A 24540-nucleotide genomic window follows, 5' to 3' on the forward strand; every position below is an offset into this window, starting at 1 on the left:
AATGTCAAATCAATTAAAATAATTTTTGGGGAAAAAAAGGTTGTTAAAAAAAATATATATATATATATATATATATTTTTTTTTTTTTTTAAACTAAACAAAATACATAATTCGTGACAGTTTCAATAGATAAATAAGCACTAAATAATACATTTCATCGAGGAAAAAAAAAAGACTAAAATAAAAATTAAAAAATAAAATTAAAAAAACGAGAGAGCGATGTCAGTGTCATTCGGTCAGCTGATTGCCACTGCCTGCCGCTAGCTTACTGGCTTAGCTTAGCTACGGCTAACCGATGTTGTCGTGAGCGCCACCTACACAGGTAGCCTTCCTCGCGAGCAGCTCCCGAAGCAAAACCTCGCCATTTTACCGGCCTACACTACCACCAACACCCTCCCGGGGTCTGCATGTTGCTGTGGAGCGGACACAATTGATCCTGGGCCAAGCAGGAGAAGCGTCGGAGCGCGTCGTAGGCAGCCCGCTCGACAGACAACCAGCCAGCCGCCGCCGGCCCGGCGCCGCTGATGGAATTTAAACACACAACAATGGCAAGTCCCGGTGTCAACAAGACATCCGCGGCCGGCAGCAACAACGGCGGCTCGGTCAACGCCTCCTCGGCTACCCACCACCAGCCTTTGCAGCACATTAGCAGCGTGACCAGCCTGCAGGGTGAGTGAACGGATGGAAGATTCCCAGCAAAGGTGAACGCTAGCTGGGGTGTTAGCCGCTGGGGGGCTGCGGCTACTCCCTGAAAGAAGACCCCGAGGGGCACGTATTTAGGAGCGGCCACCGGGTCAAAAAATCACCCCCTAATTTTTTTTTCGCGTTACCTGAAGATTCAAGAGTTGTTCGATTCTGTGGAACACAGTTGCAGCCAAATTCCATTGCTAAATTGCGCAATTTCAAAACAACACCTTTGCCAGTTTTGCTCTGAACATCTGTTTAAGCTCATGTTTACGTATTCGTTGCCTCAATGCGAAGGTACTTCATCGGCATTTAGTCACTGACGTTTCATTTGACATGTTTAGCCATTTTTGTGTTCGCGGCGTAATTGGTTTTGGATAATTTTATTCACCTTAGCATTGTCCACATATTGTTTCCTTGAGACTTCTCATGGGAGCTACCACCAGATCAAATATCAGAAACTAATCAATAGGCCTACTACATTATAATGTATTACCACAATAGATTTATGTAAGCTTATTTCAATTGTGACTCTTCTTTGTATACTCCTGGCCGGCACTAGCACTAGTATCATACCAGACTCCATTCCAAAATGCTTTTCAAAACAACTCCCTTACTACTGAATATTCTGTCAATATCTGTTTTTGTTTGTTTGGTTTGGGCTGTTTTTTTTTTTTTTTTTTTTTGGACGTGGGGGGGCTGGCATTGAGCCATTTTTGATTGAACCGTAACACCCTTGACATTTCCCACTCTGGTTGTGTCTATACTTGGCTTCATTCTTCAGGCATTCAATCACAATCAGTGACACTTGTAGACTTGACGTCGACATCGAGTCAACTTTTTACGCCTCCAATTTATCCAAAAGCTCTTATTTAAACTCAAAGAATATGACGTTTCGTGAAACGAGGTAAGAAATTAACACTAAATGTTCCGTCTTTTCCATTTCAGACTCCAATACCTGCTGGAGGTGTCAGAGTGAAACAGGTAAGACTTCCATTTAATTGACTTTTCACTTCACTAGTTTTGTCCTAATAAAAATTTAATTAATGACCAAATTTTATCTATCTTGTCTTGATTTTGCATTGTTAACACAATGGCTGGGTTCAACATGATAAGTCGCATGTGGATTTTTAAATCCAGAAACCAAGTGGAAAGGCTAACACTGCAAGTGATTTATTAATACTTTAACTCACTGGCTGTTATTGATGGCGATAAACATCCGATCCATTCGGATAATTAATGCAGAAGAATTGTTCTTGTGCGATGTGATAATTCCATGTTTTCTGCTGTCACTTTGCCCTTCTACTCTGCTAACTAATGCACGCTATCGTGGAACAACGGCGGTGAGACTACCGCTCTCATCAATTTTGATCGATTTTATTTGTTATTTTTCACTTGCATTCCCCCGCTTCATTCACACGCCTGTATGTCGTGTCGGCCATGTCGCATGTTGGTCCAAACAGGAAGTGTTGAACAGGAAGTAAACATTGTGCTCTCACCTCCAGGCTTTCAAATAAACCTGTCTGGAGCCCCCCCAAGTAAGACCAACTTCACTGTGTGTGTGCGGGTGTGCGCTCAGAATTTCTAATATTTGTGTGTGTGTGTATGGGTGTTCTGCTGCTAATCTGTGTCGACAGCGGGTCTCTGTCACTGCAGCCGACCACTATCACTACGTGGTGGGTTAAATCTTGAACTGCACACACAAATGACCCGTCACATGTTATAATTTTGAGGAAACATTTAAAATTCCCAATGTAACTAGACCATGTTTACATCTTTGGAAATTTTATGACACATTGGCAATAAGATGTCTTCACACAATGGCCTAATACTGCAATACAAAGGCATATTACTTCCTCACCAGAGCTAAATACAAAAATCAGTATTGCAAAATAACCTGATGAATTAAATGGAATAAGTAATAAATACTAAAGATGTCCCGATCGATTGGGATGCCGATCGATCGGGTCCAATCACGTCATTTTCAAAGTATCGGAATCAGCAAAAAAATATCGGCCATGCCTTTTTAAATTTTTTTTTTTTTTTTTTTTTGATTAAATCGTTTTCTAATTATATTTAACGTTACAGACATAATATGTTTCACTCTTCCAGAGTCTTTAGTTTAGGCTTAAGGTAGGGTTATCAAATTTATCCTAATAACGGCGGTAATTAATTTTTTAAAAAATGTATCACGTTAAAATATTTAACACAATTAATGCATGCGCTGCACTACCCACTCACGCATTGTCGCGCTCAATCTGTAATGGCGCTGTTTCACTTATACAGAGAGATAAAAGGCAGCGTAAAATGAGTAGAGTGAATTTTGGCAGCCTTTGGAGCCTTTTTTTAATTGGCTAAAACCTTACAATTACTCTCCCTTCGATTAGAAATATGGGAAGCAATGTGGGGAAGCAAGGTAGCAATTGATCTTTATCTGAACACCTTATGTTATTTGCCAACGCAGAGAAGATATATCAATTGGTAGCACTACGCACAGTCATGGTTCCACTTTCCATCATGCATTTGGGCATAACTACAGTATCATTTACTGAAAGCTCAACAAATACACTAGATGGCAATATTTAGTCACAATATACAAAGTCACAAGTCTTTCTATCTGTGGATCCCTCTCACAGAAAGAATGTTAATAATCTAAATGCCATCTTGAGGATTTATTGTCATAATAAACAAATACAGTACTTACAGTGCTGCTCGAAAGTATGTGAACCCCACAGCGATGGTCAGATTTTTTGTAAAAAACACTAAAATAACCTTATTAAATGTTAAGTTATACCCAAATCCACAATACTGACATTCCAAATAATGGACTGAAACAAAAGAAATAGTTATATTGTCATTCTTTATTTAACAAAAGTGGTTGATTTAAGAAAAACTCAGATATCATGTGTGCAAAAGTATGTGAACCCCTTCAGTTAATAGGATATTGCGCCTCCTTTTGCAGAGATTACCTCAACCAAACGGTTTCTGTAGTGACTAATCAGCCTCTCACATCTACTTTGGGGGATTTTTGCCCATTCTTCCTTGCAGAACGCAGTCAGTTGAGAGAGGTTTGATGGGCGTCTGGCATGAACTGCTCGCTTCAGGTCCCGCCACAGCATTTCAATGGGATTTAGGTCAGGACTTTGACTGGGCCAGTCCAGAACACGAATCTTCTTCTTTTTCAGCCATTCCTTGGTTGTATTGCTGGAATGCTTTGGATCATTATCATGTTGCATGATCCACCTTCTGCCAAGCTTTAACTTCAAAACAGATGGCGTCAGGTTATGTTCTAGGATTTGACAATATTCCTCAGAATTCATGATTCCCTGGACTATGTGGAGTTGTCCAGGTCCTGAGGATGAAAAGCAAGCCCAGATCTTGACATCCCCACCTCCATGCTTCACTGTTGGGAGAAGGTTCTTTTGGTGGTATGCAGTGTTGACTTTTCGCCAGACATGGCGGTTTTGGTTGTGACCAAACAGTTCAATTTTGCACCTACATCAGTTGATGAAAACTCTTTTTAATTTAGTCTCGACAACACAACTGTTAAAAAAACAAAAAAAAAAACTACTGAATTGATTGATTAGGAAATCAGGTTGAAATAATAGAAAATTCCAAAATGTTGAGGGGGTTCACAAACTTTTGAGCAGCACTGTATGTACTGTATGTTGAATGTATATATTCGTCCGAGTTTTATTCATTTTTTTCTTAATGCATTGCCAAAATGTATATGATCGGGAAAAATTATCGGGAATGATTGGAATTGAATCGGGAGCAAAAAAAAGCAATCGGATCGGGAAATATCGGGATCGGCAGATACTCAAACTAAAATGATCGGCTCGGGAGCAAAAAAACATGATTGGAACAACCCTAATAAATACATTTCACATTATTTTGCGATACATTTCCTGTTTTACTATGATAGATTTGACGTTTTAGCGCCGTAAGATTCACAAGCAAACACAAGAAACTCCCTTGAGCCTATATTGCTGCTGTTGATGGCGATAGACATCCGATTCATTTTGGGATAAATTTGAGCGGACAACTATTGCGTCAATGGTACTGAAACATGATTACTCTTGCAATATGTAGTTGTAATATTATTATTATGAAAAGGGGAAAATGTGACGTGTACTTGAAGTGCAGCTGTGGCGACAAAAATTAGCTGCATGACTTGTGTACAAATTGCTACCCTTAAAAGCTTTTCTGCTACGAATCTTAACAATTTTCTTTTTTTTTTTTCTTTCTATGCAAAATTGCCACTCTGATCGAACTCTTCAACTGGCTTAATATAATAACATAATAATAACAGAGATGGTAACTGCACTGCCTCTTTCCTTTGACTTTTTTTGAGCAGGGAAAGATTAACAAAATTTTCTTTTAAAAGGTAGACGTGAACTTTTTTTTTCTTAACAGGAAAAAGTTGACCTGTTTTTTTTTCAAGCAGACACAGATGGTGTTTTTTTTTTTTTTTTTTTTTTTTTTAAGCAAAGATTAACTTTTTTTTTTTCTTGGCAAAATTTTATGCACTTTCAACAAGCGACACACACACACAGTGAAACATTAGCATAGGATGAATGATGAACTCTTCTGCTGCCATTAACGGCAATAGACTTTAAAATGATTGGACGTCTACAGATATGAATGGCATTTGGTGACAGGGAGTCGTGGTTTTCAATCTATGGCTGAATTGTGGAATCAGCAGAATCATTTAATTTAAAGATGGCCTTAAAAAAAAAAATTCAATAACTAAAAATGTAATAAAACAATACCGGGTAAAGATTGATCCGCTGCTGAGATTCTGTGAGGTGTTTATCATCAATTAACTTGACTTGCTGTTTCCTTCCTCAAGATGGCGCTCATTTCCGCTTGCATGTTTCAACTCGGGCCGCAATGAAAATGCGACATTGTTGTGTCTGCGTCTGTGTGGCATTATAGGCATCTCCTCACCCATCTTTTTTGTTTGCTTTATTAGGGGTGTGTCGTGTTGCGTTCAAAGTCGTCGGTACCCACTATCGCTGACCTCATTTCTTGTTGATTTTGTTGTCAGGTAAACGAAAAGCCCTCAAGTTAAACTTTGCCAACCCATCAATCAAACCCACCAGATTCACACTGAACACGGGTGGGCAGCCCTTCCAGAACCCACACATGTGAGCCACTGCCGCCATTTTGTCTTTTTCACTTGTGTAGATTAGTAATTAGCTGAGGACCAGAAGTGCCCAAATGTTCTTTTTCTTTACTCGTCGCCGTCTCAGCGAGAGGCTGCGGACACACAGCATCGAGTCGTCCGGGAAGCTGAAGCTATCGCCCGAGCAGCTTTGGGACTTCACGGCCGAGGACCTGAAGGATTTGGGCGAGATCGGTCGCGGGGCTTACGGCTCCGTCAACAAGATGGTGCACAAGCCCAGCAACCAGATCATGGCAGTCAAGGTGAGCACAAAACTCCAGCGCAGGCAGTTTCATCGCACTTTCTTGTTTGTAACATTGGTCCCATTCCCCAGAGGATTCGCTCCACGGTCGACGAGAAGGAGCAGAAGCAGCTCCTAATGGACTTGGACGTTGTGATGCGGAGCAGCGACTGCCCCTACATCGTGCAGTTCTACGGAGCTCTTTTCAGAGAGGTGCGTATCCAAGTCGTTGGGGCAGTGGATTGTGTTTCACTGCCACTGACGGCGGCCAGTTAGCGCAACCAAATCCAAAGTCTCCTCCATATTGGATATGTCAATACTTCACTAAGGACTAGGCTTTCAGTCAGGAAAACGATAACCTTTTCTCAGGAATATAAACCTCTTGGGGCAAGACCCATCTCTTGAAATTAGAGGCTGTAAGTCATTTGACTTGGGCCAAGAATCTTCATGGAGGATTCTCTGTCAGGAATGGATTCCCTCTTGGCATTAGTACCTTATCCCAGGAATAGGACGTTCTCTCAGGAGTTGAAACTTCTGAAAAAACTCGTGCTTTTGTTTGTTGCAGGGCGACTGTTGGATCTGCATGGAACTCATGGCTACCTCCTTAGACAAGTTCTACAAGTTTGTGTATTGCTCATTAGATGACGTCATTCCTGAGGAAATCTTGGGGAAAATCACTTTAGCTGTAAGTTTGAACCTGGCCGCTACCGTCGCGACTAACTACTCCCACCTGACTGAATTCTTCCAAATTTCAGACTGTGAAAGCACTTAACCACCTAAAAGAAAACTTGAAAATAATCCACAGAGGTAAGAAACCATATTATTATGGTGATGTACATGTGAGTCATTTTTGACGTTGTTGTCTAGACATCAAGCCGTCAAACATTCTCCTGGACAGAAACGGAAATATCAAACTGTGCGACTTCGGGATCAGCGGGCAGTTGGTGGACTCCATCGCCAAAACACGTGACGCGGGCTGCCGTCCGTACATGGCCGTAAGTAGCGCGAGGTCCAGGAACTTCTGCAACAGATGCTTGAGTTTCATCTATGCTGATTTGCACAATATTTTGATAAAAATTTGAGTAAAAAAATGTACACTACACGTGTTCATCTGGAGTACATTCGGGAATATAAATATACCAACAAAAAAAAATAACTTCAATATTTCCTTTCCATTATTTCAATGCTAAGTTAAAACCCTTTTCAAAAAAATGTAGATATTACAATAACATAAACATACAAACATGAACCATAAAAACAATAATAATAGCAGAAAAGTATATTATGGTAACAATAATGGTAAACGAAATATAGAAATGAAAGGAGTGCGTAAAATAAATGTTATGCAATAATATAGGGTAATATAGCAATAATAAAACAATATAATACAGAAAAGACATTTTTAAATGTATTATACTGTATAAATACTACATAAAAGGTACACTTGTGAAAAGTATTAATAATATATAAATAAATACCGTATTTTCACGACCATAAAATTTTCTCCAAAATGGATGGTGGGTAAGTGAGAATGGCATGAGAACCTTAAAAGGAGAAGGTTGCGTGTGATAGAGGGTGTGCCCCCAGTAGCTATAAAGTTCCCAATTCTGCGTTAGGCTAAACAACAATGGAAAAGGTACCTGCCTGCCTAGCTGTTCAATTCGGATACAAAAGATGAGGACTTTGATGGATTTGTGGATTGATTAAGATTGATGTGAGTACTTTGTTAAATTCTTTAATAAAGTTCTATTGAAAGCACCCCCCACCGCCCTAAAAACAAAACAAAAAAATATCACCCGAAAATGAGCCCGCACTTTTTAATACGATGCGCCATATGGTCGCAAAAATACTCGCTCTACTTCAAATACTTCATTTTTCACGGTGCGTTAAAGACGCCACGTGATTGAACAGACCGGCATGATCATAAAACAGCAAGTTTGAGTCTGATTGGTATGATAGAGTCATGTGATTATTGTTGTGACGTCTCATTGGTGAAACTGGTAGAGTCACTGTTGGCGTCTCTGGCAAAAAAAAAAACAAAAAAAGAAAAACCATACAGTATAATCTAATATGTACAATAAAAAGGCAAAATGTAACGACTACTGTTGCCCAAAGTAGGGGAGTAAGAGTAAGGTTTCTTTTTCACAAATCTACTCAAGTAAAAGTAAAAAGTATGGCTGAGTAAAACTACTTTTAAAAGTACATTTTTCTCAAAAGTTTACTCAAGTAAATGTAAGAGTAAATGTAACGCGTTACTACCCTCCTCTGCTTAGGGCCATTGGGGTTAGGGTTAGGTAACGTTAGCCGTAAATTGACAGCTATAGTCGTCAATTCCAATGACAAATATATGCCTCGATGTCAATGTTAGGAATACCCTCCTATTCCAATGACGGGCATAACCATCATTGGCGTACCGCAAGTAACAAGTCACTTTTGCTCATTAATATTAATAACGTTAGCAATTATTGTTAGGCAGGTCAACCTCCCGTTTGTCCCTAATAGTAAATGCATGGAAATAGTGTACGAACGAGATGTTTACTGAGCTAAACCTACCAATTCTGTCCGAAAATGATGTCCTTGGTACCAGATTCACTTGTAAAGATGTGGAAGAACATACAAATGTTCAGTTAAAGAGATGGCTTGAGTGTCAAGGGCTGAAAAAGACGAGAAAAAGAGCCGACCTGATCCAGAAGTAGCTTTTTTTATTGACACTTTTTCTTGTGTGCATTGCCTTACGTCACTAACAATGACATTCTCCTGTTTCAACAATCTATGCTTTACCACCATATGCCCTGTCTTTCTTATATATTATATCCTCTGGTTCTCTTATGTCTCTGACCGTTCTTGGGGGTAATTTAAATTGCCATTTTTGTGTAGCGATCGCAAATGCTACTCAGTTACAGCCAACGAACACTTTTTAATTTTTTCATTATTAACAAATCTTAATTCTATAATTTACACGTCCCCCTTACTAAAGTTGTTTTCTTACAACAGAAAAGGAAACAAAAGTGGCAGTCAGATACCATTTTAATTTTTTTCAGGTCATTCATTGTCAGACAGAAGCAGCACGCAGAACGCAACGCTAAGAAATTAGTAAAAATATCATCATCGTCCTTTGTAGGACCATGGCCCCGAACAAAATGATTACTGCATATGAAATGTGAAGCATCTTGCTGGCGTTAAACTGGTCTATTGGACGTCCGTGCAAGTTGATCCATTCTTCACATTTTTTCCTCCGAGTTTTTTGGTTTCGGGAAACGTATGAAGAAAACATCCATATGTTGTAATGTCTTGAGTCGTTTGTACAAGTTCCATAGCAGCAGTGTTTACTCGGCATATTCTTTTTCAAGAGATTACCGGAGAAAACTAGCAGAAATAATATTGATTGTTTGCGAGTGCGTGTCTATGTTGACCCACTTCCGGGTTAGGATGGCACGCCATGGTCTAAAAATAGCATTCGTGCGGTATGCTATTGGAATTATTTTCTACTTTTGTGAATTTGTTTGATGACTTATCTCACTGGCAGTCCAGCATTGCAAACACAATGTTTGTTTTTCAGCCGGAGCGAATTGACCCATGCGCATCACGGCAAGGTTATGATGTGCGCTCCGATGTTTGGAGTTTGGGAATCACGTTGGTGAGTTTGGCTTGGTGAGTAGCGCGTTTCATACTTTATAATATCATGTCAACCTTGGGTGCGTCATTGCGTTTCAGTATGAACTGGCGACGGGGCGCTTCCCGTATCCCAAATGGAACAGCGTGTTTGACCAGCTGACTCAGGTGGTCCGGGGGGACCCCCCGCAGCTCAGCAACTCTGACGAGAGACGATTTTCGCCAAAGTTCATCACCTTCGTCAATGTGTGGTCAGTACACCCTATTTTTCGAGAATATTTTTCGACAGTCATGAATTTATTTTTAACAGCATATGACAATTTTCTTTAACATCTGTTTTATTAGAATTTTTTTAATTTTTAGTTTTTCTAATGTACAGACATTTTTATTTTTGAGACATCTTTGATTCATGAAAAAGGCTTGTTTGCATGAAAATTGAGAACAGTGTGCTCTCTAGTGGATAGGATGGTAAAATGTACCTCACAAAGATTCCGCTTTACACTTTTAAATAATAGTCATGTCCTCCTGTTTAGCCTTACCAAGGACGAGTCCAAAAGGCCAAAGTACAAAGAGCTGCTGGTGGGTTTACATATGTCATTAACTTGTTGACGCCATTTTGCTGAAGTCTCCATTATGTTATTCCAGAAAGATCCATTTATTCAGATGTATGAGGAGCGTCCGGTGGACGTGGCCGCTTACGTGTGCAGACTTCTGGATCAGATGCCGGCTTCCCCCAGTTCACCTTCTTACATGGACTGATCACGATTTGCAAATAAATCGAGCTGAAACAACGACAAAAAAACTGCAAAAAACACAAATTCCAAGCGAGAAAAAAAAAACCATGTTCACCCCCCCCCCCCCCCACACACACACACCCCCACACACACACACACACAACCATTGTCATGACAGTGTGTCTCAGCAAGCAATATCATGACTAAATCCAGATCAATGCTTATTATTATTATTATTTTTATGGAATAGGAAGTATTGCCTTCTGCTGGAAACATGCTGAATGTGTGTGTAGACGTGTAAATTGAGAGCATCACATTTTTGGTTTCCTCAAAGTGGCTGCAGTGAAATGCTCAAGTTGTCCATGATGTTAGCCAGGAAATGCTGATAAAATATTAATAAAGACCAGAGGAATATTCAATATTGTGTGTTTTTGTCTTGCTATGACTTGACTGGATTACATACTGTAATACAAATGGGTACAAAAAATTAAACACTCCACAAATGCTAAATATATGGAACCTCAACCATATCTGTATGACACTGAAAAATCATATTGTGGTGTCATGCTACATTAAAAAAAAAACCTTTTTTAATTGTCAGTTATAGTTTATGACTGAACCTGCATAAAATACCTTGACTCTTACTTTACAATACTGTATCTCATACAGAAATGAATGTCAGTGTCTGCCTTTTTTTTTAATTATTTTTTATTAACGACAACACAACAAAATAAACAACAATACAAACACAACAACACAGACAATACTAATACAAACCAAAAAACAATACAAACACAAATATGCCAGGGGGTATAAACATACCAAACATTGCATATCAGAGAGAAAAATAAATGAATAATACTATTATCAACTATTCACAAAAAAAGTCGTAGCTGTTCACAAATATCAATTATTTTTTCCGCTTTCCTATTTGACGTTTTCAACAGATAGTGTCTGCCTTTTTTATTTCATTTTGTGGAGCAACGTTGCGTCAAACCACAATTCATTACTGTTGATTGGTCCAGAGAGTTAGGTAAAAAAAAAAAAAAAAATCTCGTCAGCCATTGGCCGAAGGTAGGCTGCGTCATCAATAGATGCCGGAAGTTGCACCCACATGTGTATTTATGTCAACCTTACCTCCCAAACAGAGGTCTATTCGTCCCTACTTGTCAACCAATCGGCAGGTTTTATGAGGTAAAACTTCTCCAAATCTCGACTAAAAAATGTTTAGCCAAGAAAAATAGACGTTATGACGTTTGGTTAACGTTTCTTTAATATTATGAAAGTGCTGAGTGCCGTCACGTCGTGTGTTTTTGCTGCCGCTCGTCCGCTGCTTCTCGCCCAGCGTTGTCGTCCTCTCCTCCGGCCTGTTTGTCAGCCGCGTCGCACCATGGCCGACAACAACAACAACAAAAACAACAAAATGAATGACAAGATGAAGAAGTCCACCAAGCTGCAAGCAAAGCCGCTGCGGATGCTAAAGAGTAAAGAAAGTCGCAACAAACACGGGGAAGTACACAGCCCCGCCACCGTGTACGTGCAGGTGGTCGGTGCAGGAAGTCGGGACAATGCCGCTTCGCTTTACGTCTTCTCCGAATTCAACAGGTACGTGTGTATACGGGCAACACCGAACGTTGTGACACCATCGCTTATGTCGTGTTGCTTCTGCAGGTACTTGTTCAACTGCGGGGAAGGAACGCAGAGACTCATGCACGAACACAAGTAAGTAAATAAGCATATTTCCGTGTCATTACCAGCACAGTGTCTTTCCTCACAATTAGTTCCATATTTCCAGGCTGCGAGCGTCGCGACTCGACAATATCTTCTTGACCAGGATGAGCTGGGAAAATGTTGGCGGTCTTTCTGGAATGATCCTCACTTTGAAGGACACCGGAGTGCCCGAGTGCGTCCTCTCTGGGCCACCGCAGCTGGTAAGAAAGTGATGGATTACAAACAAGAAGAGAGGTAAATGTGTTACTTTGTGGTTGAAGGAGGGCTACGTGAAAGCCATCAAAACATTCTCCGGGCCACTGGACAGCATCCAACTTTGTACGTCTTTTTCGTGCTATCGCCACAACTCAGTTCCTGTTCCCGCTTTTAATTTGGTCATTTTCCCGCTCAGCCGTTCGTCCATACACGGATCCAACATACATGGACGACACCATGACCGTAGTGCAAGTTCCCATTGTTGGTCAGTATTCTAATTTAGTTTTTCATCGACATAGCCCACCTTACTTCAACTTCCTTGTCGTCTTTGTCCATAGCCGCACTAAGAAGTGGCCAACCCTCACCAGGGAGTAGCCGTTCCCCGAGTCCCGCCTCCCCAGGGAAAGACTGCGAGCACCCCGATGATGCCAGGAACCGACCAAGTGCCTTGCTACTCATACTTCCTCTTTGTGTGCCCTAAGGATACGATTATCAAATTACACTGGTCTACAAGCAAAATGCTTCCTGGATAAAAGTAGCGAGACTTTACCAAATTTGGACCACTTAAAAGACTACTGAGGTCAAAAGTGTCATTTGACATACCGTAGTTTTTGAGCTTTAGTGTCTATCCAAAATGTTAAAATCCAAGCAGTTTAGGCCAAAATAGGTATTAATTGAAATGGAAATGGTTATTTCTAAGGTTAAAAAGTGCCTAACATTTCAGAATATAATCGTGTTGGCAAGAGCTTTGACATAATGTGCATGTTTTCAATGTATTTCATAAATCCTGGTGTTTTGGACGTGGACGCAATGCATTATTATACATGCATCTCATAAGCGGTGGCACACACTGACATATGCATCTCGTGTTAATTGTAGCAACTTGTAAAACTGATATAGAATTACACCAAATTATCTCTCTTTAACCATAGACTTCATAAGGTATTCACGGGACGCAGGGCCGATGAATAGGGGGCTCGCATTGTTGGCGAGACCGTCAAAGCTGACCGAGTGGAATCACTGAAAAAGAGCTTTTTTCGTTGAAAATTCTTGTGAATAAATGCTTAAATCCCTGAATTCGTCATAGATATGGATGTAAAACAGTCTCGATTTTTGGTTGAAAGCAAAGAAAAAAGTGCAGTTAGCATTTATTTTACGTAAATACCGTATTGGCCCGAATATAAGACGGTGTTTTTTTGCATTGAAATAAAACTGAAAAAGTGGGGGTCATCATATATTTGTGGTCTAGACGTTACACCCATTCACGACGCTAGATGGCGCCAGATATCATTGAAGCGATGTTCTGTCATGATAGATCTCAGCTACTCTCAAGTTCAACCAGTTTGCATTATTTTATTGCAATGTTTTTCCTTATTCCGATTTATTTCAAGACTACATTTCAAAAACCAGAAGCCATTCATTTTTTTAATGTGATTACAATTTAGTTTACATATTTAAATGTTCAGTTATTAAGATTTGAGTGAGGAAAAATAACATCCTTTTTCTCTCAAATTTATTGTTATAATCATTTGTTTCAGATGTAATTATTATTCTGTATAAAAATTAATTTGGTGTTCAAAAAGTCTTTTTTCAAACTTGAGTCTTGAAAAAGAGGGGGTCGTCTTATTATCAAGGCTGTCTTATATTAGGGCCTATACAGTATGCCCAAGTACAATGCTAATCTGTTCGTGAATGTAGCTAGCGGCCACCTTATTTAAACAGAGCTTTTCTGGTGAAAATTCTTGTGAATAAATGCTTAAATCCCCAAATTCTTCCTAGATATGGACGTAAAACAGTCTCGATTCTTGGTTAAAAGCAAAAAAACATGCATTTAAATTTATTTTACATAAATATTTCGAAGTACAATGCTAGTCTGTTACTGAATGTAGCTAGCGGCCGCCTTATGTAAACAGAGCTTTTCTGGTGAAAATTCTTGTGAATAAATGTTTAAATCCCCAAATTCTTTATAGATATCTTTATTGGTATGGTGGTAAAACAGTCTCGATTCTTGGTTAAAAGCAAAAAAAAAATTGTGAAATGAGCATTTATTTTACGTAAATATCGCCAACAACGATGCCAATGCAGTAGCGGCTCATTTCTCCCATTGATTTTTTTCACGTTTCAAAATGCATGCATGGTACGAAAAATATAATAATTACCTTGAATCCTCGAACAAATCACTCCTAAGACAATCCTTCCTGTTTTGTATTCGGAACAGCTTTCGTACTTTTTAAAAGATCTTCGGCGTTAGATCGCTGCATGTGTGTGTTTGTGAATAGCGCCTCTTGATGTAGGCAGCCTCCTACTTGAATGTGAGGCTCAATGCATGACTGATCTGACCCGTCAATACCATTATGAAGTCTATGCTTTAACATGAAATATTTTAGGCAACCAGCTCTAAAATCTTTTATTTTCCAATGAAAGTCACCATAGCAAGTACGATTTACCTGTTTTGATCTCTGACGCAGATATTTTCCAAAATTGTGTAGACCAGTGTTATTGGACAACTATTTTGATGGCTGATTAATCATTTAGAGATATTGTTTACCAAAAAAATGCCCAAATCATATTTTTTAAAATAAATGTTAAGCTGTTAAACTATAACAATTTATGAGCGAAAAAGTCGACCCATCTAAAAGATCATCGTGATTAGTCGACGATCAATACAATTGTTTTTGGCAGCCCTTGTGTGCACATTTGACATGAATTTTTTGGGGGGGAAAAAATCCTGAATGATGCTTTCTTGTAGGAGAAAAAAGGAAAGTAACAAGAGATGCGTCACTCGTGGTTGCATTCATATGCAAAGTAAGAGAATCGTCTGTCAAGTTTGCTTGAGTAACCTTATGTTGTCAAGTGACATGTTGTCTTTCCCTGTTTATCAGCTTCATCCCAAGAAAGGAAACTTCTTGGTGGTCGAGGCCAAGGAACTTGGACTTCCTGTGTAAGTAATTTTATGACCTCCACCAAGGAAGTTAGTCACGCTCATGTAAACAAACATTTATTTTTTCACCTAGGGGTACTGCTGCCATCGGTCCGCTCATCGCCGCTCTGAAGGCCGGGAAAAGCGTCACGTACAACGGCAAAGAGGTAGATGACAAAACTTGATTCCTCCTCATCTACAATCTCGGCATATTGAATCATTAAATGTTTATTTAAGCAGATTTTGGACTGTCTCTCCTTCAGATCAGACCGGAGCAAGTGTGCACGCCCACCGATCCTGGACAGGCCTTTATCATCGTGGAGTGTCCTTCCGAGGAGTTTGTTGCACCGCTATGCGAAAGCCACCACATCTCAAGGTCACTCACGCACAGAATTAGGCCTGAATCAACCACATATTTTAACATGAGATATTTACATAAAATGATTTCATCTAAAATCGGTGACGGGGAAGTATGGTGCTGGCTTGCTCGTAAAAATATTTGAATTACTGCATGGTCCAAAAAGTAACCGCTTATAGTCTGTAAAATTCAGTATGTGCAGTCGTATCTTGATTTAAGAGCTACACAGAATAATTCAACTTGTTCCAGGACATAGTTTGCAAGTCGAAATAGTCGGATGTCGAGGGGAATTTTCCCATTAGAATACATAATAATTCGATGACTTCGTTCCACAGCCCAAAAACTTACGCTAAATCCTCATTAAATACTGCAGGTACAATTTAAAAATTCCAATTACACATAGAAAACAAATGAATTATAAATACAAAATGGAATAATCATAATAACTATGTAACAAATTGGGTTAACTACAAAATGGAATAATCATAATAACTATGTAATAAATCGGGTTCAAATGTGGCGGTTGTGTTTTGCATGCTGTTTCTGAACGCACCGTGTGACTGACTAGAGAGTGAGAGGTGCGGAAGAGTTTTTACTTTCTCTTTTCATGTTCTGTTGTTTTTGGCGTGGGCTATGGCGGACATGAGCTGTGTTGTGTTGCACAAGTTCTGAAATAAATGATTAAAAACCTGACAAAGCTGGCGACTTTCTTGCCGATGTTACGATAATAATAATCGGAGGAGACGTCAAGTTGAGGAGGAGGAGGACCATCAAGAGCGTAGCCATATTCCGGCTGAATTGTCAATCCAGTTTACTGACGTGCACACCAAGCTCATAGTTTTCTATCATCTCCATTGTCATTTCAATAGTAAGCGTCACCTTTTTCCTTTTTTCACCACCTGCACTAACCTTCTAGGGACCCATGTTGGTTTCTCTCGCAAGAAAATCAGCCGTGCTGCCATTTTACAGAAAAACAATGATATTGCAACGCTGTTGCATAGACTTCATAATGTATTGACGGGACTCGTAGCACGGGGCTGATAAATAGGGGCCTGCATTGTTGGCAAGGCCTTCAAAACTGATCGAGTGGACTCACCGATAGAGCTTTTTTTGTTGAAAATTCTTGTGAATAAATGCTTAAATCCCTGAATTCTTTATAGATATGGATGTAAAACAGTCTCGATTCTTGGTTAAAAGCAAATTTAAAAAACGTGCAGCTAGCATTTATTTCACGTAAATATGTCAAAGTAAAATGCTAATCTGTTAGTAAATGTAGCTTGCAGCCTTCTTATGTAAACGAAGCTTTTCCGGTGAAAATTCTTGTGAATAAATGCTTAAATCCCTAAATTCTTTATAGATATGGACGTAAAACAGTCTCAATTCTTGGTCAAAAGTAGGAAAAACGTGCAGTTAGCATTTATTTTACATAAATATTGCCAACTATGATGCCAATGCAGTAGCGGCTAATTTCTCCCATTGATTTTTTTTTTTAACATTTCAAAATGACTGCATTGGAACGAAAAATATAACTACCTTGAGTCCTTGAACAAATCACTCCTGAAACAATCATTCCTGTTTGTACGTGGTACAGCTTTCGTACTTTTTCAACAGAACTCCGGCATTAGATCTCTGTGTGCGTGTTTGTGAATAGCTCCTCTTAATGTGGGCGTTCCCCTACTTGAATGCAAGGCGCAGTGCATGACCGATCTGACCCGTCAATACTATTATAAAGTCTATGGCTGTTGTAAATCGTCATAGTTCGACCATGTAGAGACGAATGTCGGGACAAATGACAAGTTAAATTTTACTTCGGTTGTCGAAAGGATCGAATGTCGATGCGTTCGTTTGTCAAGGTATAACTGTATATGAAAGGTTTGTGGATATCCTGCAGCTTTCACAGTGGGGGGACAGAGGACGCCCCCGCCCTGATTGTGCATATAACTCCCGAGGCAGTGCTGAAAAGCCCACAGTACCGAGACTGGATGAAAAGGTTCTGAAATCCTTCTTAAGTCATTGCAGAGCGAGTCAGCCATTTTGTGTGACTTTTTTGGGATGAGCTAATGAACTGCGTGGATCCCAGGTTCCCAGCAAGCACCGAACACCTGATCCTCAATGAGCACGCCAGGTCTGCACACAATGTCCGCAGCCACAAGATCCAAGCGCAGCTCAATATGATCCACTCCGACGTCTTTCCTCACCTCAAGACCTACACGCCCAAGGTAACACATTACTATTTTAATAATCGCATAACTTTTGATTCTGTCACTGGTTCGATTTATAACATGTTATAAAAGTTCGAGGGGTAAAAATGATTTGAAAAAAAAAAAAATGAATGTATATTTAATAATCATCTCAGGAAGCAAAAAACATTTAAGAATCCCCAAAATATATTTCTGTAATAAAAATACAAACAGAACAAAGAACATAACACTGACAAGGTGAACATGTATTAAGGATAATTTTATTTTTTATTATTCAGGATTGTCAAGCATCTCTGGACGTCTCGGCGGTGCGAGGCGAATGCCTACTCAAGTTCCAGCTGCGACCAGTCATTGAGTGGCAAAGGTCAGTCAGCGCTTCCTTTGCCTTAACTAATCAGCTGTCACTGCTGTCACTGATGGCGCTGGACATCTAGAACCGTCAATGGCAATTGATGTTTACCAGCCGATTGCTTTTTGGGGCTCTTGTGTGTGGTCCTTTTAGAGATGCCATCCCCCCCTGTAGCTATGAGGATTTTGTCAAAGAGGCTTATGATGTCCCCAACTTCTTGCAAGAAGTGGACAAATGTCAACAATTACGGTCTGGCGGCTCTCCAGGTCCCCTTGGTAAGTTAAAATCAAACGTTGTCAAGGTCATGGTAAATTTTTGCTTTGAAGCTATTTGTTTTGTTTAGTGTGTTTTTGTTTTGTAAGTTACAATGTTAAGTTTTGAGTGTCGTACTATATTACTATATTAAGGCATTACTGAGCCCATTGGAAATATTGTGATATTGATGCTAATTTACAATTGTCAATGATGTCTTCCATCACATGTTAGCGTTAGGCCGGTGTTGTTGTTCAAATATCAAATAGCTTTTATGTTTTTCAGTAATCTTTAAATGATCATTTTTTGTTTATTTTTTATTAATTCAACCAAGGAATACCTTAAAGGTGTATTTAAAGAAGTTTTAATGTCTTAGGTTTAAAACTTTAAAATGTTTCCTTATATCGTTGATGATAAATTCGAGTACATTGTATTCTAGTAATATTTTTGTGTTTGCTGCTCAGGACAAGCAGAGTATCCCGAATTTGTTTTCTTGGGAACCGGATCAGCTCTGCCCATGAAAATCCGAAATGTCAGCAGCACTTTAGTCAACATCAGGTTGGTTGCAACATGCCGTGACAACAAACTTGACTAAAATCAATCAATCTGTGAATATGGGAGGTGTTCACTTTACATTTGAATTAATGAATTCAAACCTAATTGTGAGATTTTTAATCACAAGGAGTAGTTATGATATTGAGCAACTTTCTTTGCGATTAGCACTGGACAATCACTGCTGCTGGACTGCGGCGAAGGGACCTTCGGCCAGCTGTGCCGGCACTACGGCGATGACGTAGACCAGGTTCTGTCCGACATCTCGGCCGTGTTTGTTTCGCACATGCACGCCGATCATCACACTGTAAGTGGTGATAGAAAGGAAAGAAAAGAAAAAAAAAAAACTATGTGAGGACTACTTTTTTTTCCCCCCTCCTCACAGGGTCTCATCAAGCTGCTGTACCAAAGACAACGTGCCCTGGTATGTACAAGTTATACATTTCTTCACTGATGTTGACTGCGATGGATCTCTTATCTGTCGCCATCAATGGCTGCTACCAAGTAAAAAAACTAATCTTGCATCGGCTGCGCCCTCCGTCAGGTGACTTTAGGAAAGGCCTGGAGTCCCCTCCTGCTCATGGCCCCCCGGGGCATGATGAGCTGGCTGTGGCAGTATCACCACAGCTGTGAGAAGGTCCTCCATCATGTCAAGTACGGCCCAATTTTCACAATAACGTCACAACTGCTCTCACTTGACAATAATTGATCTGAGGCGGAGTGGAATTGTGATTTTACATAAAGCAAACTGGTCAAAAATCGATTTGGTGGAAATACGTTCAAAAATTATAAAATATTTTTAAGACTGAAATAAAAGAAAAGCATTAGACATTCATGCAAAAAATTCTGCACATTGGAAATACTTGATTTGAATACAATTTAGGCTTGTTTTAATGACATTTCTGGGACCCACACACATTTGAAGTTCATAACTGATTAAATATTTATTTTTCAATTAAAATACGGTACTTTTCTGATGTTTTCCATTTTGGGGAAATAACTGGCGAGAATGGTGCTTATTGAAAATAGGGGTTTGCGATCTTTTATTGGGCTTTGAAAGAAAAAGTTTTTATTTATTCATTTTGCTCACCTTTGTTGATATTTATTTAATATTCTGTACTACTATTTGCAGCTTCATCCCCAATGACGTCCTGCGCCACAAAGCCGAAGCGCCCGACCCCAAAACGCAGGCCTTTATCACAGAGCTTCTGAACAACACCACCTTGGAAAAGGTTGGCACACATGGCTGGCTGTTTTGATCCGTTATTCAATTCTATAGATGTCCAATACATTTGGACTGGGAGGGAGGTTCATGAAATTAGGACAGATTACTCTTGTTCAGTGAATTTACCAAAGACAATTGGCAACATTCTTGCTCTTAGTTCCAGACATGCTGGGTGCGTCACTGCAAGAATGCCTTTGCCTGCAGCCTTACTCACAAGTCAGGTTGGAAGATTGCCTTCTCTGGAGACACCATGCCCTGTGATGCCCTTGTGCATATGGGTGCGTCAGCGAATTATGTACTGACCCATTGATGGGTATTACTGCGTGTCATTCTCGCCACTATTTTCTTCCCTAGGCAAGAATGCAACCTTGCTGATCCACGAAGCCACATTGGAGGATGGCATGGAGGAGGAAGCTGTAGAGAAACGGCACAGGTTGGGACAAACCAGGCAACCTATGTCAAGCTGTGATATAGGGCTCCCACGAAGCATTTTTTGAGTCTTAATGGTAGATTTTAGCAGCAAATGTGCATTCGAAGCAAAAACAATAAGCAGCGAGAAGTTGTTTGCAAATACAGTATGTCATCTTGATCATTACAGAGATAAACTTTAATTGAGGACTACAGAAAAAAATACGATAAAGAGGTTCAGAAAGAAAGTTTTACGTAAACAATGTCTCTCTACAATTGCCTGTCAAAATAGTTGTCGACTCTATTAATCGATAAGTTGCCGAATCATTGAGGCAGCCCTACTTAGATGTCACAGCGTCCCGTGGCGCTCTGCTTTCCAGCACGACATCACAGGCGATCGACACAGGCATGCGGATGAATGCTGACTTCATCATGCTTAATCACTTCAGCCAGCGTTACGCCAAGATCCCGCTCTTCAGCAACGACTTCACCGAGCGGGTCGGCATCTCCTTCGACCACATGCGGGTGAGGACCACCGGATTGACATTGTTCACGTCTACCACATTTGGACTGGGAGGGGCTCGAACGCTGACAGCCCCTCCCAGTCCAAATCGATTGGACGTCTGTTTCCATCAATGGCAGTGAATTAGTTATCATTTAGCACTGTCCGTCAGGTGCGTCTGGGAGACCTGAAGGTCCTCCCGGGTCTGACCCCGGCGCTGAAGACCCTCTTTGCCGTGGAGCTTGAGGAGATGGAAGAGAGAAGAGAGCGACGGGAGCAGAGGCAGCAGTTCTGGGCCATCAGCGCCGAACCGGCAGACATCGACCGTGGTGCCAAGCGGGAACAGGAGGATGACGATTGCGCCCAAACTAAGAGACAAAAGAGCAGCTGACAACATCAGATAGGACCCAAGCCCCACTTATTTGTTCCGAGACACTAAAACGGTGTCAAAGTCGACTTTTATTTCTTTGTCCTGAGCACAGAAATGATTTATGTGCAAGTATCTAAACTGGATTTTTTTTTTTTAAATGCAGTGTGAATGTCTGTTAGTCTTCGCTATCATGAACACATTGATGCTATTGTACATTTGTGTTCTTTCAGTTAAGTTTGAAATGAGCAATTTCAACGGATGAAATGATTAGTTTTTTCTTTTCATAAGTTTGTTCGTTGACTACCTCAATAGGCCTAAATATCTCTCTCGTGTTAGACTGCTTCAACAGCCTGGGTCTAGACTCTAACTGACCCAAAACAACTATTTTGCCTACAATGAAATATATTAAGTTAATTTACAGTTTTTAAGGATGATGTGAGGTTGATGTCTGTTTTTGTTTTAGCATAGTACATAGTCATATTTGTTTTCCATGAATGAGGAACAAAGTTGCACTGAAAGCTTACAAGTCATCATTTCAAAACAATAAAAATGAAATTATTTAAACACTAGCACTTATTCTTGTCTTTTTTTGTATTACTTAAAATAGCATTGTAAGAATGTCTGACCAGAATCAACCAAAACAATAATATGATACCCTACAAATACTGTATTACCAATACAGCCAAGGTGGTACATTAAAATATTTGACGTATATTCAATTAATGTTTTTCTTGCTAAATTTATTGATATTCATAACGTGTGCTCTTTCTGTGAAAACGAAATGGAAACTTTTACGCATTTTTTGATTGTGTAAAAACAATTTGGGTCTGCTCTTGAAGCCTATTTTTCAGAGTTCTAATGGCTTCTATAGCTTGAATTTAAAAGACATTATTTTGTTATTATACTAACTAGCGATGATAATTTTTTAATTTTACAATTCTTTAAAAGAAGTTTTTGTCAAACTGTTCTCCAACACACCTCCAATTTTTGCATTTAGTAAATCCTAATTGGAGTATACAGAGATCAATAAAGTTAATTAGCATTATTTCAATTTTAAAAAGGCAACAAACTCATGAGAATTTTTCCCCCTGAAGCCTCTGGTTAAAAAGAAAAAAAACATTGACATGTTAATGTGTTGATTTTTATTTAGTTTTTTGTCTATTGATGCTATTGTTTTGTATTGCATACATCTGTATGTGTCTGTCAAATTGTTATTTATGTTTATGAAGCAAATGTTTGAAATCGTGTTTTTTGAATTAATTTAGGGGGAAAAAAAATAGTTTATCTGTTATTTATTTATTATTATTTATTTAATGTATAATTTTAGTCAGGCCTGCGCAGGGCATCTCTACAGAGCTCCAAGCATTAAACTTGTGATTGGCTAACCACGCTAACATCCATGTGCTTTAGGTGTATTTAGGTAAGCGAAATATTACTTATTTGTGTGTTTTTAGTCGAGCGAAATATAACTAAAAGTACTTACAGGAAGTTTGCCGAGAAATAATGAGGTCTTAAATCGTAAAATGCTAGGTACTATATGTTTTGAAACCCACCTTTAGTGCGTTACGAGGCTTTAAACACCTCCCCATTCATTCAAATTTAATCAACAATGGATTAAAGGGTGCAAGGTTTCTTTTAATCTTGTAATAAAAAAATAAATAAAATAAAAATTAAAAAAAACACCATTTACCATTTAAATTTTATTACTTCCTCCGCCAAGCTTCTGGTACGCTTTGTTTGCTATTCATCCACATGAGGGCGTCCAAGCACCATTGAAGTTGAAATGAGAAGCTGGAACATCCTCCTCATGAATGAGAAAGTAAATGGTCTTTATATAACAGCAATTAGATAGTTCTTTCTATTGTTAAAATTCAGAGCCAAATGGTTGTCGTTAAAAATAGCCTTGTGATAAGTTCATGTAATTCATACATTTCATATTAATTGTATTAATAATAAAAAAAAGTTAATAAAATGATAATTAATAATAATTTTAAATTCATATAATTTACAAAATCAGAAGTTAAGACATTGATATAAACTAATACATTTTAAACTTTGATTTTTTTTTTTTTTTTTTAACCCTGCCTCTTAAAGACCAAATGTGAAGTAATTTCATAAAATGCCAAATAGTCTCACAATTAATGTAATTAAACATTGTCCAACAAATAAAGCATGAAAATTTTTTTTTTACATGTTGTATATTTGAAAAAATAATCGCGTTTCCGAAGTTCGAGCGTGAAAGGGGACGAACCCGGAAGTGATAAGTCACACCGAGAACAGCGATGGCAGCGCTCCATACGGCCGCCATACAAAGCCCTTCCAACAATAATTCAAACAGCGATATAAGCGATAGATTGAGCGCAAGTGAGGAGATCCAAGTTTTTGAAGAGTTGGATGAAGAGGAGGAGGTTGGAATTTTATGTTGGACCGTACATGTATTAGCCAGACGCTAAACAGGATGCAAACAATGTGCCCAGACTACCTGACAGGGAATGGAGACAAGACCCATCGAGATTACAAGATTGGTAAGCTATAGGCTGTTATTATTTTTATGATTTGAAGCATGTCAGCTAAATAAACCACTTACTATTGCCTGGGATAAAAGAAAAGTTTTGACAAATCCCCGATCATGTTGTGGAATGAACAGTAGAAGCTAGCGACGTTAGCTTTTATTTACCTGACATGTTTCGGCGAACACCTCCACCTTTGGACCCTCTGACGAAGGCGTAAGTGTTCGCTGAACATGTCAGGTAAATAAATCACCTACTATTGCCTGGGATAAAAGAAAAGTTTTGACGAATCCCCGATCATGTTGTGGAATGAACAGTAGAAGCTAGTGACGTTAGCTTTTATTTACTTGACATGTTTCGGCGAACACTTCCGCCTTCGTCAGAGTCTGAAGGCGGAAGTGTTCGCCGAAACATGTCAGGTAAATAAACCACCTACTATTGCCTGGGATAAAAGAAAAGTTTTGACTAATTTATAAGTGTAGGCAAATTGAACTCAATACAATTATGATCAGGGATTGCCACGAGTTAG

At 39.3% G+C, this 24540-nt stretch overlaps 2 protein-coding genes across 6 annotated transcripts; both read left to right on the forward strand.

The window, feature by feature from the left end:
- Positions 1–238: 238 nt before the first annotated feature.
- Positions 239–10873, forward strand: map2k4a (mitogen-activated protein kinase kinase 4a). 3 transcript variants are annotated; one of them, XM_057817731.1, is made up of 13 exons: positions 239–669; positions 1633–1668; positions 2190–2222; positions 5735–5834; positions 5940–6114; positions 6186–6305; positions 6658–6777; positions 6848–6899; positions 6960–7087; positions 9652–9729; positions 9807–9955; positions 10238–10283; positions 10350–10873. In XM_057817731.1, the coding sequence occupies exons 1-13, from the start codon at positions 525–527 to the stop codon at positions 10461–10463; spliced, it is 1296 nt and encodes a 431-aa protein (XP_057673714.1). In that variant the 5' UTR covers positions 239–524; the 3' UTR covers positions 10464–10873. The 3 variants fall into 3 exon arrangements, with proteins under 3 accessions (XP_057673714.1, XP_057673716.1, XP_057673715.1); XM_057817733.1 differs by lacking the exon at positions 2190–2222 and having other exon boundaries at positions 5747–5834; XM_057817732.1 differs by lacking the exon at positions 2190–2222 and having other exon boundaries at positions 240–669.
- A 656-nt stretch (positions 10874–11529) lies between these two features.
- Positions 11530–22056, forward strand: elac2 (elaC ribonuclease Z 2). Of its 3 annotated transcripts, none has more exons than XM_057817810.1 (24): positions 11530–11632; positions 11784–12043; positions 12110–12160; positions 12234–12369; positions 12430–12487; positions 12561–12629; positions 12703–12807; positions 15114–15169; positions 15247–15305; positions 15379–15451; positions 15548–15660; positions 17534–17632; positions 17723–17861; positions 18122–18207; positions 18346–18467; positions 18909–19002; positions 19165–19303; positions 19382–19420; positions 19541–19650; positions 20129–20228; positions 20379–20499; positions 20576–20654; positions 21010–21154; positions 21304–22056. In XM_057817810.1, exons 2-24 carry the CDS (start codon positions 11829–11831, stop codon positions 21520–21522), a joined length of 2427 nt encoding a protein of 808 aa, XP_057673793.1. In that variant the 5' UTR covers positions 11530–11632; positions 11784–11828; the 3' UTR covers positions 21523–22056. The 3 variants fall into 3 exon arrangements, with proteins under 3 accessions (XP_057673793.1, XP_057673792.1, XP_057673791.1); XM_057817809.1 differs by having other exon boundaries at positions 11537–11632; positions 11725–12043; XM_057817808.1 differs by having other exon boundaries at positions 11543–12043.
- The last annotated feature ends 2484 nt before the right edge of the window (positions 22057–24540 follow it).

Source organism: Corythoichthys intestinalis, chromosome 16 (genome assembly GCF_030265065.1).
Source record: "Corythoichthys intestinalis isolate RoL2023-P3 chromosome 16, ASM3026506v1, whole genome shotgun sequence".
NCBI lineage: Eukaryota > Metazoa > Chordata > Actinopteri > Syngnathiformes > Syngnathidae > Corythoichthys > Corythoichthys intestinalis.

Bases quoted from the DNA above. Each gene is read 5' to 3' on its own strand.
- elac2 (XM_057817808.1), top strand. From the start codon at position 11,718: ATGAAAGTGCTGAGTGCCGTCACGTCGTGTGTTTTTGCTGCCGCTCGT. The intron at 19,304-19,381 runs GTAAGTGGTGAT...CCCTCCTCACAG, and splicing joins TGCACGCCGATCATCACACT to GGTCTCATCAAGCTGCTGTA. The intron at 19,651-20,128 runs GTACGGCCCAAT...TACTATTTGCAG, and splicing joins AAGGTCCTCCATCATGTCAA to CTTCATCCCCAATGACGTCC.
- map2k4a (XM_057817731.1), top strand. From the start codon at position 525: ATGGAATTTAAACACACAACAATGGCAAGTCCCGGTGTCAACAAGACA. The intron at 6,115-6,185 runs GTGAGCACAAAA...CCCATTCCCCAG, and splicing joins ACCAGATCATGGCAGTCAAG to AGGATTCGCTCCACGGTCGA. The intron at 9,956-10,237 runs GTCAGTACACCC...CCTCCTGTTTAG, and splicing joins ATCACCTTCGTCAATGTGTG to CCTTACCAAGGACGAGTCCA.